This window comes from Elaeis guineensis, chromosome 10 (genome assembly GCF_000442705.2).
Source record: "Elaeis guineensis isolate ETL-2024a chromosome 10, EG11, whole genome shotgun sequence".
Lineage (NCBI taxonomy): Eukaryota > Viridiplantae > Streptophyta > Magnoliopsida > Arecales > Arecaceae > Elaeis > Elaeis guineensis.
The window spans coordinates 64,727,942-64,747,132 of record NC_026002.2 but is presented as its reverse complement, the minus strand read 5'-3'; the positions used below and the strand labels follow the sequence as shown (position 1 = coordinate 64,747,132).

General features: G+C 39.3%; 1 protein-coding gene across 1 annotated transcript; it reads left to right on the top strand.

Moving 5' to 3' along the window:
* The first annotated feature begins 13,424 nt into the window (after nucleotides 1–13,424).
* Nucleotides 13,425–18,949, top strand: LOC140852021 (uncharacterized). Its single transcript, XM_073244669.1, has 4 exons — nucleotides 13,425–16,669; nucleotides 16,838–17,309; nucleotides 17,398–17,880; nucleotides 18,056–18,949. Exons 3-4 carry the CDS (start codon nucleotides 17,431–17,433, stop codon nucleotides 18,311–18,313), a joined length of 708 nt encoding a protein of 235 aa, XP_073100770.1. The 5' UTR covers nucleotides 13,425–16,669; nucleotides 16,838–17,309; nucleotides 17,398–17,430; the 3' UTR covers nucleotides 18,314–18,949.
* The last annotated feature ends 242 nt before the right edge of the window (nucleotides 18,950–19,191 follow it).

The following is a 19,191-nucleotide window of genomic DNA, read 5'->3' as shown; positions in this document are numbered from 1 at the left end:
CGTAACCAGCATGTTCATTAACTCGATCAAGGTACACTACATCTTATGCATATGGAAGTTCATGATGAACTGACCATATGCATCAGACAAGGACTGAAGGATCACATCAATCTAAAAATTCTTATCTAAGATGATACCGAGCTTCTCAAGCTCCTCAAGATCTTTGATCATTGTCAAACAATGATCTTGGACTAACTGCCCATCACGCATTTTAGCCTTAAAAAGTTTTTGACAGACTTGATACTTGGCTGCGTGACTTTGTTCACTAAACAACTCTTGTAGGTGAGCCAACATTTGATGGGTAGTCAAAATGTTCTCATATTGAAACTGCAAGTCATCAGACATTGCACCCAACATGTAGTACCTTGCTTTGTTATCATTATCCGTCCACTTTTCCAGAGACGCTCTTTGTTCAGCAGTCGACGTGCTGGCATGGCAGGTGGGTCCTGGTCCAAGACATGAGTCAATTTTTTGGAATCCAAAATAATTTTGTAGTTCCTTAATCAGTCTTTAAAATTGGGTCCAGTCAATTTGTGGGTGTCTAGTATTTTGGTCAGGGGGTTTGAGGCAGACATATTTCCTGTAGAGAGTCAAAAGTTTCTAGTTAGATTTTATAATCAGACTTAACCAATTTATTTAGAGATTTTATTTTTAAACAAATTAGGCTCCCATTATTTTCTCAGATCCCTACACTCTCTTAGTAGAGATGTGAAAATCTCCATGATTAATGATTTTTAGTGGGTGATGCGGTCTCACCGACTGGCTCACCACCTCACCTAACAGTTATTGGTGATGGGTCAACCGTTGAGTGGACAACTCTTGTCCAATGATTCTCTAATCATGGTATATTCAAAACTTGGTCTCTAATTCATGAAGCTCACCGTGTCTGAAATATTGCTCTAATCCTTAGTTAAGTCAAACCCACCATTTACACGAACTAAATTCCTGACTGGGTCCCTCACCGTATATGGAATATTGAGCCCAACCCATCCTCTAATTTGTAGCATCCAATGCCTAATGGACATGGTTGTGTCTTCTCGGTGCAACTGAGCCACTGTATCCAGTCGAGAACAATCAACCTCGAAAAGGACCCACACATCCACAATGGTGGAAGACCTAGACTTAATATTTTTTTAGGGAGATTTAATTTAGGTCTCTTTAAACTTGGCTTGACATAGTCATAACAATTATGACTAACCTAGTGGCATGGGTTAGCTCGAATTGTTAGCCACCTCTAATCAGAATTGGATCGACACATATGATCAGGTAAGTGAGATCGGTGGAAGGGATATGCCATTAACTCGACAAGAATGCATTCGAGTTGAGTAGCTCCCAATTAAAAACCAGTCGGTCGCATCTACCCAACTTACCTTAGACACCAAATTGTCGAACCAGAACTAATTGGGTTAGCCTACAATCCAGGCTCTAACCACTGAGTCAAATTAGGTCTTAACTTGATCGAGTCATATCTAAATATGATTAGACCTTGATCCAGACTTAATCCTATTAGGCTGATCAATTATTAGCTTTCATGATCTCACCTAACCAACTGTTGATTCGGTTTGATCAACCGCTAGACCTAATTGAGCTACCCAAGCCCGAACCCAATTTTATGAAAATGACTTAGATCTGAAATTCTCAATTTTAGACCTAATTTAATTTCATAAGCTTAATTCATTAATTAAGTCTTGGGTTCATAAATAAAATATGTAAAATAAATTTTAAGATTTTAGGATCTAGGGTTTTGCAGAAAAGTAAGTTTTGATTTCTGATTAAGGATGAACGCGCAGCACCCCTACACATCATAAGAACACCCATTGAATAGGAGAGGGCCTTTAAATCTTACTTTATTTTTATGACCGGACGGTCATGAGGAACACCTTAATCAGAAATACAAATTTAACTACAAAACTAGTTAGATCTAAATTTATATATCACATATACAATTTAAGATCTAACTAATACATGCTTTGCATACATCTCATGTATGAAAAATTGATCTAATTAACATGCTTTCAGATTTAATACATCACATGTAACATCTAAAAAATAAAATTTAAATTGAACTATTCAACATAAAATTTATTCTAGACAGTTACTAGAACAATTCTACAACTAGTTTAGGCATGCAACAGATCAATCTTATGTATTATCTAAATTTTTTTTTTTTATTTTTGATCTGAATATAATATTTATATCATAAAAAGATAGAGAATAAATTATATATAAATTATATTTTAATCTCATTAAAATATAAACTTACAAGACTATTCATAGATCAAACTATACCTAGTCCAGTCATGCATCTCATGCATGTTAGATCTTCTCAGATTTAATTTTAAATATTTTAATTTCAGATTCTATCATATCTGATGTGATATCTAAAATTTTTTAATATCAGATAAATTAAAATTAAAATTAGATCTAAATTAGATCTGAAACTGAGCCATGAACCAGGCTCTGATACCAGTTGAAGAAAAAACTACCTTTTTTTTTATAGAATCTTCCAGATTTCATCAAATCTGGGGTGGAATAATTTAAAAAAAAAATTTATATTATATTGATTTCAGATCTAAATCTCTAGATCTAATTTTATTATTTGATATTAATTCTAAAATAAATCTAAAAATATGAGAAAATATGAAATACCTCAAGGGTAATCTGATTACCCTGTAGATGATCGTAGCAAGCCTGAGGTTCTGATTTAGGCACGCAATCGTCTGGCCTCTACCAGTATCCACTCAAGTAGAACCTAGATTATCTTCTTCTCACAAATCTCTGCTCCAAAAATTAAAACTAAATCTGATTAGGAAGATCTTCAAAAGTCTTCCTGAAGTTGGAGCAGCAGCCTATCGAAGAAGTCCTGCAGCCTTCCAGTTCAAGGCATCACCACGCCTTAGACCTTTGCCAGATGGATGTACAACTCCTTGGACATGAAGAGGGGAGAGGGAGCACCAAGGAGGATGTAGAGAAGAGGAGGGGTGGCTGGCTTTTGCTGGGTAGGGAGCAGAATCATCAAACCTTAGGTGCAAATAGGGTTTATATAGACCCTGCTGCGCTGCACAGTGCCACATCATTTGACCAATCAAAAAATTCTATTTAATCAAAAAAAAATTTGATTGATGGAGTGATGTCATCTGATCACATCAAATAAAAACCTCCACTCTCTCTCCTATGTTGGTGCCAACATTAGATAAGCACAAGGGAGATGGCACCCAAGAGTCCATGTTGATCAAGACTCTCCATCCTTATCCATTTGGGGCACCCACTTAATTCAATTGGGCTCACGCCATAATCTGATTATGGCACCCAATTTAATATGATTTCAGTATGTGGACACTCCACAAAAATCCTCCAACGAGCTCTTGCCAAGTGGCCTTCAGTTTAAGACCCATATGTCAACATTTGACAGATATCTTAAAATGAAAATGGCAGGTGACAGGAATTAGCAGGTGTTGTCTTAAATTCATCTCATGAATTAAGACAAGACTTTTTTGAGCTGGACAAGTTTTATTTAGACTGAGAAAAACCTTCTCAAGATTCTCAGAGTGAGTTAAATCACATTTGGCTCAGTCGAGATAGAAAAGATTACACGAGGAGAAAGTTAGGCTCAATCGTGTGCTAGCATGATTTTCTCGAATCTAATTGGATCTAATCCAAATCAATTGGGCTAGCCCAATTGATGATATCCAGATCCTAACCTTTGTTAGTGTGACCCAGTTAGGTTTAATTCTGTATGGTAATGAGATATATCATGATCTCATCATCGACATCATCGAAACTCCTTTTGATAGATCAGAACTCTTTTGATTCAGACAATTAGAATGATCGATCATCAAGATTTTTCTAATTACTCTCAAAATCTACCAGTGACACCTAGCAGCATATGGTGGCAACCCATCAGAACTAAAAATGAACCTCTCAGTGCAGCTATCTGTGTGATTGAGTTTCTCTATCATGAGTCTCGACTGAATTAGGGTTAAGGTGAACTCATCGAACCCAACATTAGTCATATGAATCAATCGATCGATTCGAGTCTGATGTGAAATCCCAATGAAAAATTATTTTCCATTATTTCACTCTACCATGGCCATGGACTTAAGGACTTGATCTTTCGATCATCATAGAACTACTCTTATCTACCGAGGTTGATAGATCCCATCTTGGTGCGACCTAGTTCCTACAAGGAATATGCTACAGCCAACATATATCTCAGGATTTTGAATGGCTAGGAGATCGAGTTATGGTGTAGTCAAACTATAACATACTCAAGGTGAACTATCGATGCACCTCAGATCAAAGAACTAGACACACAACTGCAGTATCGAGCTAGTCATCGATGAGAAGGTAGACTTTCTTATGACTGCTCGATATGGTCACACTCAGTACTCTCATTCTCAATGAATATCTGTACTCTCACTTTGATGTCTCCACACCATAGACTCAAGATACATCTACCCTAAGGAAGTGATCATACACCAACCTTCTGGATCGATCACCATCCTCGTGATGATCCTATGGTCAGGAGCTATTTATGAGTTAGTTATATAAATTCATGCCTTAAATTTTTAACTCTTGAAAATATGAATTGACATTCCTACTAACTCAAAGGATGTATCACAGACACAATGTACACAATGTTATAGAAGAATAACCTATTTATTGATTTATAGTTAAAATTACAAATTTACCCTTAGATTTGTACAGGAATGTGTCAGCCAATCTGGCATCTAGGGCACACATCTAACACAAACTGAACATCAGCTTGTCAGAACTACTGAACATGCTGAAAATAGCAGAGCCATTTCAAGGGTGAAAAGGCTCAGGTTCTTCATGTTGATAAGATCACCAAGAAGAAGGCAAAGAAGGGTTTCAAGAAAAAGTTGAATCCTAAGGCTGGCATCTCCAAGAAGAAGGTGAAGAAGGTCTCCACCAAAGGTACTTGTTATCACAGTGGCAAGGAGAGCCACTGGAAGAAAAATTGCAAAGAGTACCTTGCAACCGTGAAATCGGTAAGCATTGCTAAAGTTTGTATATGATACAAACTAATTTATCATTAAGTACTTCATTTTCAGATTTTTGAATTTTGGATACTACCTATGATTCACACTTTTGTAAATCATTGCAGGGTCTATAGGAAATAAGATATCTGAATAAAGGTGACTTTGAGCTGTTCGATGCTAGTGGATAGTCCATTCAGGCTGAAGTCATAGAAATCAGGATTTTGAAGTTGCCTTCGGGCAAAGTTTTAGAACTAAAGACCTATTACTATATTCCTGATATTGTTAGAAATATTATTTCTGTACCATTGTTATTGAAATAAGATTTTGAAATAATTATAAAAAATAATGGTTATTTTATTTATTTTTTTAATAAATATGATGGAAGTACTTTTATTAATAATAGTCTTATATTTCTTTTACTTAATGATAATATGCTTCATGTTGATAATATAAAGAAAAGAAAAAGAGAGGATGTGAATGTCACATACCTTTGGCACTACCGACTTGGCCATATAAATGAGTCAAGGATTAACCAGTTATACAAAGATAATTTTTTTGATCTTGATGATTATGAATCATATGAAACTTGTAAATCTTACCTCATGAGAAAATTGATCAAGACTCCATTTACTGGACATGGAGATCGGGTGAGTGACATATTGGACCTTGTACATGCTGATGTATGTGGTCCAATGTCGACTCAAGTCAGACATGGATACTCTTACATTATCACATTTACTGATAATAGGTCAAGATTTATATGTATATTTAATAAAATATAAATTCAAAATCTTTGACAAATTTAAAGAGTATCAAAGAATGGTCAAAAAATAAACTGGTAAAAGTATTAAAACTCTTCAATCGGATCAAAGAGGAGAATATTTATCCAGTAAGTTTTTCGATTATTTAAAATAAAATAGAATACTCTCTCAATGGACACCTCCTTATACTCCATATTTAAATAGAATTATGAAAAAGAAAAATCACACCTTATTAGATATGGTGCGGTCCATGATGTATTTCATGGATCTTCCAATATCCTTTTGTGGATATGCCCTTGAGGCTGCAGTGTATATTTTAAATAAAGTATCTTTGAAATTTGTTTCAACACTCTATATGAAATATGAAAAGAAAAAAGACCCAATCTTAAGCATCTTAAGATTTGGGGTTGTCCGGCTTATGTAAAAAATATTAATGGATATAAGATGGATACTAGAAAGAAAAATACAGATTTGTAGGTTATCCCAAGGAGAGTATGGGATACTACTTCTATAATCCTACTCAATAAAAGATGTTTGTTGGTAGGCATGTCATTTTTCTAGAGAAAGAGTTTATCCAAGAAGGAGGCAGTGGGATGTCTATTGAACTTGAGAAAGTTCAAAACTTATAATCCATCCAGGATTTATCAAATAGTTTTCAACCAGTTGTGTTCATTGTTGAGGCACAGCCACTATACACACCTCCTCTTCAAAGATCAAATAGAGTACGTAGTGTACCACTCAGATATGAGTTTATCATTGAGAATGACAACCAACCCACATCATTAAGAATGATGATCCCACGACCTATTCGGAAGCTGTCATGAGTAGTGACTTTGACAAGTAGCTCAATGCCATGAAATCTGAAATAGACTCCATGTGTGCCAACCAAGTATGGACTTTGGTTGATGCACCTGAGGGTGTGACCCCAATAGATTAAAAATGGGTCTTCAAAAAGAGGATTGGAGCAGATGGCCAGGTAGAGACCTATAAGGTCAGACTTGTGGCAAAAGGTTTCATACAAAAATAAGGTGTTGATTATGAAGAAATCTTTTTGTCGGTAGCGATACTCAAGTCTATTCAGATAATGCTTGCTATTGCAACATACCATGACTATGAGATCTGACAGATGGATATCAAGACTACCTTTCTCAATGAAAATCTTGAGGAAGAAGTCTATATGACTTAGTCAGAGAAATTTGTCTCTAGTGGGAGAGCAAATCAGGTATGCAAACTGAATAGATCTATTTATGAATTGAAGCAAGCATCGAGGAACTGGAACATCCATTTTGATGAGATAGTCAAATTGTTTGGCTTTATCAAAAATATGGATGAATCTTGTGTGTATAAGAAGACTAGTGGGAGTGCTATTATCTTCCTAGTCTTGTATGTGGATGACATATTGCTTATTGAGAATGATATTCTGATGTTGCAATCAGTCAAAACTTGGCTATCATAAAAGTTTTTCATAAACATTTTGGGTGAGGCATCGTATATACTTGGTATTAAGATCTATAGGGATAGATCAAATATGATGCTAGGCTTGTCCCAGTCTAGGTATATTGACCTTGTATTGAAGAGGTTCAACATAGAGAGAAGTAAAAAAGGTTACTTGCCTATAGGTCATGGCATATAATTCTCTAGAAGATGTCTCCTAAGACACCTGAAGAGAGAAATAGAATGAGTTCTATTTCTTATGTTTCAGTTGTAGGATTAATAATGTATGCTATGTTATGTACCAGGCCTGATATTGCTTATGCCTTGGGTATTGTAAGCAAATTTTAGGCTGATCCTGAGGAGGATCATTGGAAAGCTGTGAAAAATATACTCAAGTACTTGAGAAGGACTAGAGATATTTTTCTGATATATGGTGGATCTGATTTAAAACTGAAAGGTTATTCTGATTCTAGTTTCCAATCTAATCCAGATGATAGTAAATTCATGTCTGAGTATGTATTCACCTTGATGGTGGTGCAGTAAGTTGAAAAAATTTCAAATAGCAAATAGTTGCTGACTCAGTCACTGAGTCTGAGTATATTGCTGCAAGTGAGGTTGCTAAGGAGGCCGACTGGATGAAGAAATTCATCACAGAATTAGGTGTGGTTTCAGAGATTAAACAATCAGTGTTTCTTTATTATAATAATACTGGGATAGTTGCTTAAGCCAAAAAATCAAGGTCTCACTATAAATTCAAGCACATCCAAAGATGGTTCCACCTCGTTCGGAAGATTGTCGAAAAATACGATGTGATCGTGGAGCGAGTTGACACTAAGAACAATATAGCGAACCTGTTCACTAAGGCCTTATCATTGCAGCAATTTGACCGCCAACTTGATAGCGTGGGCATCAAGTATAGGGGCGATTGGCTTTAAGTGCAAGTAGAAGATTGAAAGAATAATGCCCTACAAGCCAATCGCAAATGGACTGTGATAGAGTGCTTTTGTAATTTATCTTCCAAACTCATGTAAATTGATATTTACGTTATTCATAAAATAGATATTTTTGATTCATTATATGCTGCATCTTATTAATTTTAAGATTATAATGAACCCCATAGGTCTGCACAATGATTTTAGGGCCATGATGAGATCACGTCAGTGAGATCTAATTCTTCGATAGCCCTGATCTAAAATATTTCTAGTCATTGATACATTGAGTCAGAGATCAATGATACTGGTAAGACTGACATGTCCTATGTATACTCAGAAATGAGGGTGGTTGATCTCACAACCACTTATATGGTGACACTAATATAAGGATATGGGTGCTCATTAGAGAATAAGTTCACTGAATTGACCTACAAGAGAATGTCAGATAGAGTCTTATTTACATGTCAACTGATGATTCTCTAGTGAGAGTTGTGTAAGTGATCCTTAGACCTGAGATCACCATGGTACCTTATGTACATGGATCTATATTTTAGTTCACTACCTAGCTTGATGCTTTGATCCTTATGTGAGATGTTCTGGATATGGTGAAGTATGCATGAAGGTTGTGAGTGATCAATAAGAGATCAGTCACTCTTAATAACGAGAGCGAACATCCTATGTGATCTCATAGGACGATGATTCTAAAAGTTTTTGGCCAAAGCAGGATGATAATTAGAAAAAGATTTCTAATGTATCGTCAATTGAATTATTGCCTTTTGATCAAGATACATAAAGATAAATGATTGAGTTTGATATATTTTTATATCCACAGCTCATTTGGGATGTTGTTTGACTGAAAGATTGAATTACACGAGAACTTGCCACTGAAGGATATTTTGATAATTTTTTACTAAAATTTTAAATCTTTTGGATAGTCATGACATATTGCTAGATATTAATATTGACTTATGGATTCATTAGAATTAAAAGAGTTTAATTTTGGAGTCAATTTGGAAGAGTCCAGGTTGATTGGGACTCTTCGAGTGACCTAATCTCATCGGATTAGGGTTACGTCGAAAGTCTGGGTCCACTATTGGCTAGATTTGAAACCCAATGGGTCACACACTTTAGAATTTAATCTTGGTCTAATCTAATTATAGTTTAATATAAATTTTATTAGTTAATTTGATATGCTAGCACATTGTATTAACCCAAGTTCCCAAGTTGGTTTAGATCAAATTGTTTGAGCTAACCTTAACTAGTTGGCTTTGACCTAATGGGATTGAATCAATTTGGATTGGATCCTTATCTAACTTGAAAGAGTTTCAAGTGAAGAAGAAGTCCTCCACATCCACCAAAAGTCACAGAAAAAAATAAATGCCACCCACCATAAATTGAAATGAGAAGTGGAGAGTCCTTCTTAATGAAGGCTCTTAACTATTACACATTACCTTAAATTCCCAATTAGTTCTCCTATGATTTGATATCAAATTTAATTTAAATTTTTATGACATATAGATAACTAGGAGTCTTTCTACTCTAAGTATTTGAATCACTAAAAATTCACTTGGTGAATTTATTTGGCACATGGGAATTTGGAGTGCCAAAGGTTGGCACCCCATGGTCTCATGTGATGTCCCTTGGTTCCCTATTCATAGAGGACACCCCAGATGGTTTCTTGTGGTAATTTTTGGTTGAGACCAAGATAGGAGATGTGAAAAATATAATAAAAAATTTGAAAAAATTCTAAAGAAAAAAAGAGAGAATTTTGAGTGGCAAAATTTGCTACTAGGGTGGTGAGATTTTCAGCAAGTGTTGCTTGAGTGCCCTAGGATTTAATTTTTTCATATGTTGGAGTCAAAAATAAAATTCTTGATTGTATGACATCTAAAGAGTGTCTTCTTGGTATCATTCTGGTGGTGAGATCGAAAGCAATTGGGCTTTGATGTGATTGTGATGCAAGTCTAAAGCCGACAGTGTTCTTAAGAAGACGAGGCTGTGATAGTACATCGGTTGGGAAGGACTTTGGCCAACTTTTGTGTGGATCACCATTGGAAGACTTCTACCTTGGGATCTTATGGAGAACACCAACATATCACTTTATCATATTGGTTAAAGTATAATTTTCTCTCTCCTTGCATGCTTGAATTTGCTTTGATCGTGATCGGCAAAGTGATTCTAGGATTTTGGGTTCGGCTCGATAGTTTTATTTGATAAGGCTATTGATTTGCTTGATTTAAAATTTTTTAAAATTATTTTTTACTATGTGGCCAAAATTCAATAATTTGAATTTGACATATTTTCATACCCATGATCTTTTTGGGATGTTGTGTGATCGAAGGATTAAATTGCATGGTAACTCACCACGAAAGGATAATTTTGGTATTTCTATCAAATTTTAAATCTTTTAGATAGTCATGACATATTACTAAATATCAATCTTAACTTGTAAACTTATCAAAATTAAAATATTTTAACTCAAAAATTAATTAGGAAGAGTCCTAGTTGATTAAAACTCTTGAGCTGACCTAATCCAATCAAATTAGGGTTACGTCGAGAGTTTCGATCTACTATTGACTAGATTTAAAACCCAATGGATCACACACAATAAGAATTTGGCCTTGGTTTAATCTATTTAGATTTATTATAAATCTAATAGGTTAATTAAATTGCTAGCACATGAATTAACCCAAGTTCCCAATTGAGTTCAGTGCAAAGGTGTTTGTGCTAACCCTTTGCTTGTTGCCTTGACCTAATGTGATTGGGTTTGAACCATCTATTTATTAGTTGGTTTATCTAGATTTTATAGAAGTGCTCCATATGAATCCACTACCTCCACATCTTTCACCATGCCAAAGAATTATATGGCATCATTTATTTTGGGCGTTAAGAGAAGAAGTCCTTCACACTTACTTCTCTTAATTTTCTTTCCAAGTTCCATGTGTTTTCCTTTATTTCTCGTGTCATGAGATGGCATTTAGGATATGGGGTGTGGAAGAAGAGGAGTAATCTTTCTCTTGGAAAAAAATTGGATGCCACAAATAAATAGGATGCCTCCATATATTTGGATATTATGGTAGAGTCTTAAATGTAATGGACTCTTAATTTCTTCCTTTATTTCTCCATGTGTTTCTTAATTCTTCATGACATGAGATGCCTCTTGGAATTATGGATGCAGAAGAGAAGGAAGAGTCCTTCTCTGGCAAGAAGTTTGAACACCAAAAATAAATTTGGACCCTCCGTTATATGCATTGAGTTTATGGAAGAGTCCTTAATGGTATGGACTTTTTGTTTCTCACGTTAAATCCTTTTTCCATGCACCATATGATGGTGTATTAATTTTTCTAGATAGAGAAAGAGTCCTTCTACTAGTCAGTCTCTTCTAATTCCATGCCATCCCCTTGTGTTCCATGCTAAAAATTAAATCATTGCATGTAAGGATTAAGCGATGCCAAGAGTTGGCATCCCAAGGTATCCCTCCTTGTTTCCTATTTAAAGGGGGTGCTACAACCAGATTTGACATGCCAAATTGGGCTGAGAGAGGATGTGAAAATGAGAGAAAATTGATAGAAAAGATTTGAAAAAAGATAAGAAAAAAGGAAGAGAGATAATGAAAGAGAAAGAAAGAGAGAAAATGGAAAGCATGAGATGCTTGTCCAAAAATTAGATTGTTCATGTGTTGAACATAAAATCTGATTTGTGTGTAGTGAAATCTTTTGGGAAAGGGTTCCTAAAGAGGTTTTAGTAGAGGTCATAAAGGCATACAAGCATTGGTGCAACCAATTCTTACGAAGGAAGATCAACAGTGAGCTTGTGAAGAAGGCTGCAGCACCATGATAAATTGGGAAGGGCCCTGATCAGTCCTGTGTGGATCACCATTGGAGGGCTTCTACTTTAGAGTCTCATAGAGGTCTCAAAATTATTAGATCATGGTCTTCTCATTGGTATATAGACTCTAAATTTTATCTCCGCATCTTAATGATTTTTTTAGAATTTTTGGAAATTTCAAAAAGGGGTTTTGGTGTTGATTCATGGCATCCTTTCTTAGAAAGTCTTAATTTCTAGTCTATAAAAAGGGGACCCCTCTCTTGGACATCCCATGATCAATTCTCTTATAGATTTTTTATTTTTAGAGCCTCTTATCCTCTTTCTCTCTTCCTCCTTCAGATCTCCTATCACTTTGGAGTGTCCAAGATGCTTGTAGAAGAAGGAAGAGGTCAGTTGTCAAAATTGTTCGCAAACTAGCATCTCCAAGCCCCTGATTTACGTCAGTCTTCACGTGAATTTTGTTATAGAAGCCAGATAACTTTATGTGGCTGTGAGTGACCTAAGGAATACCCTCTCCAATCTTTAAATCAGAAGAGATCAAGATCAAAATTTATTTGGTAACGATCTCTAACTTATTTTGATTCCTATGGTAGATCTTATAGTTAGATCTAAAATTTCAGTATCGATGAGATCGATGTGATTTTTATTTTCAGATCTAAAGTATATATTTTTTATATCTAAAATTTTGATATAGTAGTTTAAGATTAGATCTTATACATGTGATTAAGATTAAATTATTTAATCTATTATTTTTACTGTATAAAATTTTTAATTGCATGTACTGCACTACCGTAAATTTTTTTCAACTGGTATCAGAGTCAGGTTGTTTTGATATGAATTAATATGACTTTAGATCTAATTTTTTATTATTAGATCTGATTATTTATAATTTAACTTAGATCTACATTAGTTTATTTTTAGATCTGATTATTATTTATTTAGATTAGATCTTTTGAGTAGCAAAGTACTCGGATTGGGTAATCACCAGGCCGTCCGGTTATAGGAGCAAGTAAGATTTTATGACCCTCTCCTCCCATTCAGTAGGATGCTCTTCATGGCATGTAGGGGTGCCACTGTGAGGTCCCATGGAGAAGAAAATGAAAAGAGAAAACTTACTTTCTTGCAAAACCCTAGATCTTGAAATCCTAGGTGTTGTTGTATGTGATGCAAGTTGCAAAGATAGTTAGTTACATCTAATCTTGTTTAGTTAAAATTATTTTGATTTAAAATCATAAAAAATTTAAATTTGATCTAAAAGATTTTATGACTTGATGTAAAAAACTTTTATGAAAAAATTATTTTCAAAATCTTAACCATGTTGATGCAAAACTTAATTGAGAATTAAGTATCCAGCTAATTGGATCTAGAATTGTGATTTAGATCTAATGACATTGCATAAAACATGGGATATGGGTTAGCTCAAATTAGGTCCTTCTCTTTAATTGGGTTAGACCTAAGGTTACAATCAAAGAATTGATTGATTATGTAAAGAAATTGATTAAGTCTAACAAAATGTTGAATTAGATTAATCAGGATTTCTCTAGTATAATAGTTGTAGATTGTCAAGTCTATGTCTTTGATTAGACCAAATGGATCTTGATTGTGGCTCAGTGGTTGAACCTAAATTATTAGTGTTGGTGCAAAAATCCACCGACGTCGGAGAAGCTGGAGTCGAGGGAGTCGTGATCGCCGTCGGGATCTGCAAAGAAAGTCTAAACCAGAGTTGGAGGTGCTCCGGCAAGACCCTCCGACGCTCAAGTCAGTTCTCTGCCTCAACAAGAATGGAGTGCTTGAATGAAAATTTTAGCAGAGTTTTGAGATAGAGATTAGAGCTTCAAGAATAACATATCTGGGGGTCTCCTATTAATAGACGGAGGGTGTAACAGATTGACAGCGACGTCTGTAACTACCTGGTAGTGGGCCGTTCGAGGTCATGAGGAGTTTGTTATGGAGAGTAGTGGAGTGGAGTCATGGCCATCACCGTGACCTGCCACGTGGAGCCTGTTGTGGAGAGTGAAGTGATGTCCATTGTCGTGACTTGCTAGAGCATGATGGAGCCATATGGGATCCGTTACAGGAAGTGGAGCAGAGTCGTGGCCATTACTGTGGCCTACCAGGGAGTCCAGGCCTATCGGTCGAAGCTCGGTTGGGGTGTCTGGTGGAGAGGGATAGCTCTCCATCTAAGAGGAGCTCGGATGTTGCTGGCGAGCCTTCTACCATTGGGTGCCTTGGGTGCTAGTACTATAGGCGAAGGTCATCTGCTGTAGAAGCTCGGTCAGGGGCTTTCTGTGGATGAAGTTTGGTTTCATGCAGAATCCGACAGAAGGTCGACCGGCAGTGGATGTCGGATGGCGCTGGAGAGGTTCACCCGTTGGAGGGGTTCGGCTGCTGGAGCCCGTGTGTCGTAGGAGTTCATCCGAAATTTGTCCGCTACAGAAGTTCGGTTGGAGTCTGGTTCCCGTAGAAGTCCGGATGGGGATCATTTGTCGAGGAAGCTCAGCCGAAGCCTGTCTGCAATAGAAGTTCGAAAGGAATTCATTCACAATAGGAGCTCAGGTGGAGGCTTACAGTAGAAATCTGATGTGGACCGCTCGTAGTAGAAATTCAAAGTAGACCACTTGTAGTGGTAGCTCAGAGTAGATCACTTGTAGTAGAAGCTCGGAGTAGATCGTTTGTGGTGGGGGCTCGGAGCCCAACCCTTGTAAAAATTCGGATGAGATCTACCTGCAATAGGAGCTCAGGGCTGAAGTCCGGCTCCCGTAGGAGCTTGGACGAAGTCTACCTACAGTAGGAGTTCGGAGAAGAAGTCCGGCTCCCGTAGGAGCTCGGATGAAATCCAGAAGGTGGTCGACCATCGTAGAAACTTGGATGGAGTCCGTCCGTCGTAGAGATCTGCTGTTGGGAAAGTTCGGCCACTGACGAACTGATGAAGTTCTGGAAGAAATTTGGATTGGAGTCGATTGAATCCTATTGGAAAAGATCTGGAAGAGGTTCGGAGAATGGTTAACCCTTGTAGGAGGTCGGTCGATAGTAGAATCCAGAGAGCACTTGGAGCAGCCTGATAGACGATCGAAGAAGCTTATCACTGGAGAAGCCCGGGAGATGCGGTAGGAGTTCATTCATCGGAGGAACCTGATCGACACTTGTGGAAGAAGCTGTGGGAGTTTATCCATCGGTAGAACTTGAGATATTGCGGAAGCTCGACCGTCGGAGAGGTTCAGAAAGATGTCACCAAGGTTGGACGTCGGTAGAGTCCCAGGAGGGTCACTCCTGATACGAACTTCGGCTGGGGGGTATTTTATACCCAACACCAGTCCTCCTACTTCCGAGTTCGAGTTTCGAATGAAGGAAGTATAGAGAAATTTTCACAGCCGAAGTTGGTCCCTTGAATCCTATGCGCGATCGCCCTCAGATATTCTGGCATTTAATGCATGCATACCGAAGTCTTTTCAAATCGAGACGATCTAAAAAGACTTTTCAAAATTCTCGCTGGAGCGTTACTCCAGGTATGATGCAATGATGGCTCTGCCAGCTATCAGCCATTTTTAGCCGCCTGTTGTGGCGAGTGGGACATGTGGTGAATATGGGTCGGCCTGTGGAGATCCACAATCATTATTACGTCGGATCCCAGGGTCTATTTAAAGCCGCCCTTCTTCTCCCGGGAGTTTCATTCTGCCTGAAAGTCCTGTTGGTGCCCATCTTCTTTCTGAGAGCTCTGACCTTTCTCGACGTTCGTTTTGGCCCTAGGTGTTCTTTGAGTCATCCTTGTACCTGCATCTCTGCATCCTTCGGAGCAACTTAGGTTCGCTCCAGAACTTTCGTTCTTTCTCTTGTCATTTAGGTGTTCCTTCTTCTTCATTTTTCTTCTGCCGCATTCCACCTATTTGGTTCCTCACGAACCTTTTGTCTCTTATTTCTCCTGATTTTTCTGAGATTTTTAAGATTTTTGCTTGAAATGTCTTCTAGCACCTCCGCCTCTAGCGATTCCAGGAGTTCGTCTGCCTCAGTCCCTCAGAACCCTCATACCGTAGATGAACCCATAACTAGGGCTGGACCTCATCCGATTTTTGCACCGAATGCCATTCCCTATTCTCTGACTCCGGAAGAACTCCTACTGATAAGGGTTCAATATGGAGTTCCTCCAGAGTACCATCTGGAGCTTCCTGGTCCAGCTGACCGGATTAGCACCCCCCCACCTGGCCATTTTTGTCTGTACTAGGAGGCCTTCCGTGCTGGACTCTGGCTCCCGCTTCCGTCCTTCGTTGTCGCTCTTTTTCATTTTCTAGATATTTCTTTAGCTTTAGTCACGTCGAATTCCTTTAGGTTTTTGATAGGATTCCTCTCCCTTTGCCACATAGTCGAAGTTCAGCCATCCCTTCCTTTGTTTAGGTATTTTTACACCTTCAAGCGCCACCCCTCGGCAAAAGACTGGTGGTACTTCTCTCTCTAGTTCGGTAAGAAGGGGTTGCTGAAAGGTGCTCCCTCTTCTATCCATAACTGGAAGGGGAAGTACCTCTATGTTCAATGTCTGACCTTGAGGCTGGGATTGCCCCCTTGGGGCACCTTGAGGGACTCCGTCTGTCGGGCTCCTAGTCTGGGGGAGGACGACCTTCAAGCCACCCAAAAACTCCTTAGTTATCCAACTCTTTCCCTTCCCAACCTTCTGAATGAGCAATTCCTATTCAACATCGGCCTAAGTCTCCTGGATCCTGTGAGTATTCCATCTTTCCTTTTCTTCTTCTTTTCTTCTTCTCTTCTTCTTCTCTTCTTCTTCTCCCATTTTTTTTTTTTAACCATGCATCACCTCTTTCTTTTTTCACTCTGTTACTGATCTCTTTTCTCTCTCTTTTTTTTTCTTTTTTTTCTTTTTTTTTTTTAGGAATGGATGTCGAAGCAGCACGGATGCTTGCCAGGGGCCTCAAGGTTCACAAAAGAAAAGGCGCTGCGGCCTCCGGGTCGGCAAAGAAGGCCAGAACGGAGGAGATGAGCTCGGCCACACTTGCCCAGGGGCCCTCACTATCGATGTTCCTTCAGACGCCGAGCCCCTAGTTCCCCGAGCCTCTTCGAGGAGTTCCCCCACCGAGGCTCCCGCTCCGGGGGCCCACTCCGAGGAGGCACCAGGGGTTGAGAGGGGGAGGAGAAAGAAGACGGTGGCCCGCAGGGTCAGCGATCGCCGAGCTGCCATTGAAGAATCCCATGGCTCTGAGGAAGAGCTGGTGGAGAATCCCTTTAATGACAGGGACCTGATAAAGCGGCTGGTCGATGGGTGCATCCTGCCCGAAGTCATCCAGAGGATCGTCCGCGTCGATCCCGAATAGCGGGTTTGGGACTCTCTGGGGTCCTTTCTTGAGGTAAGCAGATTCACTTTCTTCCTTCTCCTCGCTCCTTCATTCAATTAACTTCTCGGCTTTCATTCTGGCTTTGTGGCCACCCTTGCAGATCGGGCACCAGCTCCTCACCAACATCGAGGTGATGAACAAGGCGAGGAGGGATGCTATCCAGGCAGAGGAAGGTTGCCGGGCCGAGGCCGCCCGCCTCAATGAAAAGGCTACCGAGGTAGCCAACCTCCAAGAGGCACTTGAGAAAGAAAAGCAGGCCTCGAAGGAGATGGTGAGGAAGGTGGAGGCCGAGGTCACAAATTTGACGGAGCAGATTCTGGCCCTGATCTCGGAGGCCAGGGGCCAAGCGGTAGAGGAGTTCAAGGCCTCCACCGAAATGAGGGACCTGAACGTCAAGTTCAGCCAAGATGCATTCATCAAAGGATTCGAGCTCTGCCAAGAAAAGATGGTCAAGAAATTTCTCGAGCTTGACTTCAGCTTCTTGGATGAGGCATCTGAAGATCAGGCCAGGCCCTCTCCTACTGTCGCTGCCACCGCAGCCCCCCTTCCAAGAACACCGAGCTCCCCAACTCCTACTTTGGAGGTCTGAGACCTCTGACTTTATATTTTTCTTTCACTACGATTTTTTCTTTTTCTTTTGTCTTTAAGAAATATTCAATCAATAAAATTGGGCTCCTCCTTATGGGGGACTTCTCTTCTCTTTTCTTTTTTCTTTCTGCAATGAGCCGCGCCTTGACACTTTTGTCTCCCGATGGTAGTGTCCTGCCGAAGTGCTTCCCTTACCACAGGGAGTTCTGCTGAAGTCCACGATCCGACATCTGAGGAAGAAAGTTCATCATTTAACAAAAAAGTCGAAGGAGATGGAGGATAAACTTCACAGGCTGAGGGAGAGCCACTCAGAGGCCACCCACTTCCGAAACCTCCATGTGAAAAGGATCATGGATTACAGCCGGAGGAAGGCAAACTTCGAGAAGGAGCTCGAGGAACATAAGAAGCATGCCAGTGACCGATCCTAGGCTTAGGCTTCCAAGATCAGCTCTCTTGAAGCGGAGCTGTCGGCTGCACTGGAGAAGATCGGCCAGCTGGAAGGAAGCTCGTCCTGGCTTTCGACTCGGGCCGACCATGATCGAGAATGGTCGAAGAAGTTCTCCGACCTTCAGCAACAGCTCCAGGACGTCGAGTCGAACTACAATGCATACCAGGCCAGCTGGTGCATGCAGGTGGATGACTACAGGAGGAAGCTCAGGATGGCGACCGACGAGGTTGCCCGCCTTCAAAGGCAGTTATCTGAAGGAGCCCAGTTCGTCCCTGTTCGGGACTCCGACGAACTCCGATCCCTGAGAGGAACCATAGAAGAGCTATCCGTCGCCCTTGGTGAGGGGAGGACCGAGCTGCAGCAGTTGAAGATCCAGCTGGCATATGAGCAGCAGGCGGTCAAAGATGCAGAGGTAGAGTCCGAGGTCCTAAGAAAAAAGCTTCGAGAGGTGGAGAACGAAAGCCAACGGTTTCATCAGATGTATCTGGAGATGTTGATAAGGAAGAAAGAATTGGAAGAAAAAGTCGAAAGCTTAAGCCACTCCCTGATGAGGGTCGAAATCGAAAGTTCGAAATCGAAAGAGCCGAGCTCCCTTAGGGCTCTTTTTGCCTTCCGTCTTTCTATATGTCCTCTTTTTCTGTTCTTGTCATTTTTCTTTTTTGGCCTTCCAGGCTCTGTAAAGTATATTTTGCTAATGAAATGAAAAGAAAATTTTTCATTATCTTATTCATTCTTGTATTAGGTCGTCGTTACTGAATTTCTTTTGTCTTTTGACTTGTTCGATGTCGACATCGTTTGAAGGTTCCTAGCCATTGTCGTGTTGATTTGCCTTTTCGTTCATGACTGTAGGTCTCTCTT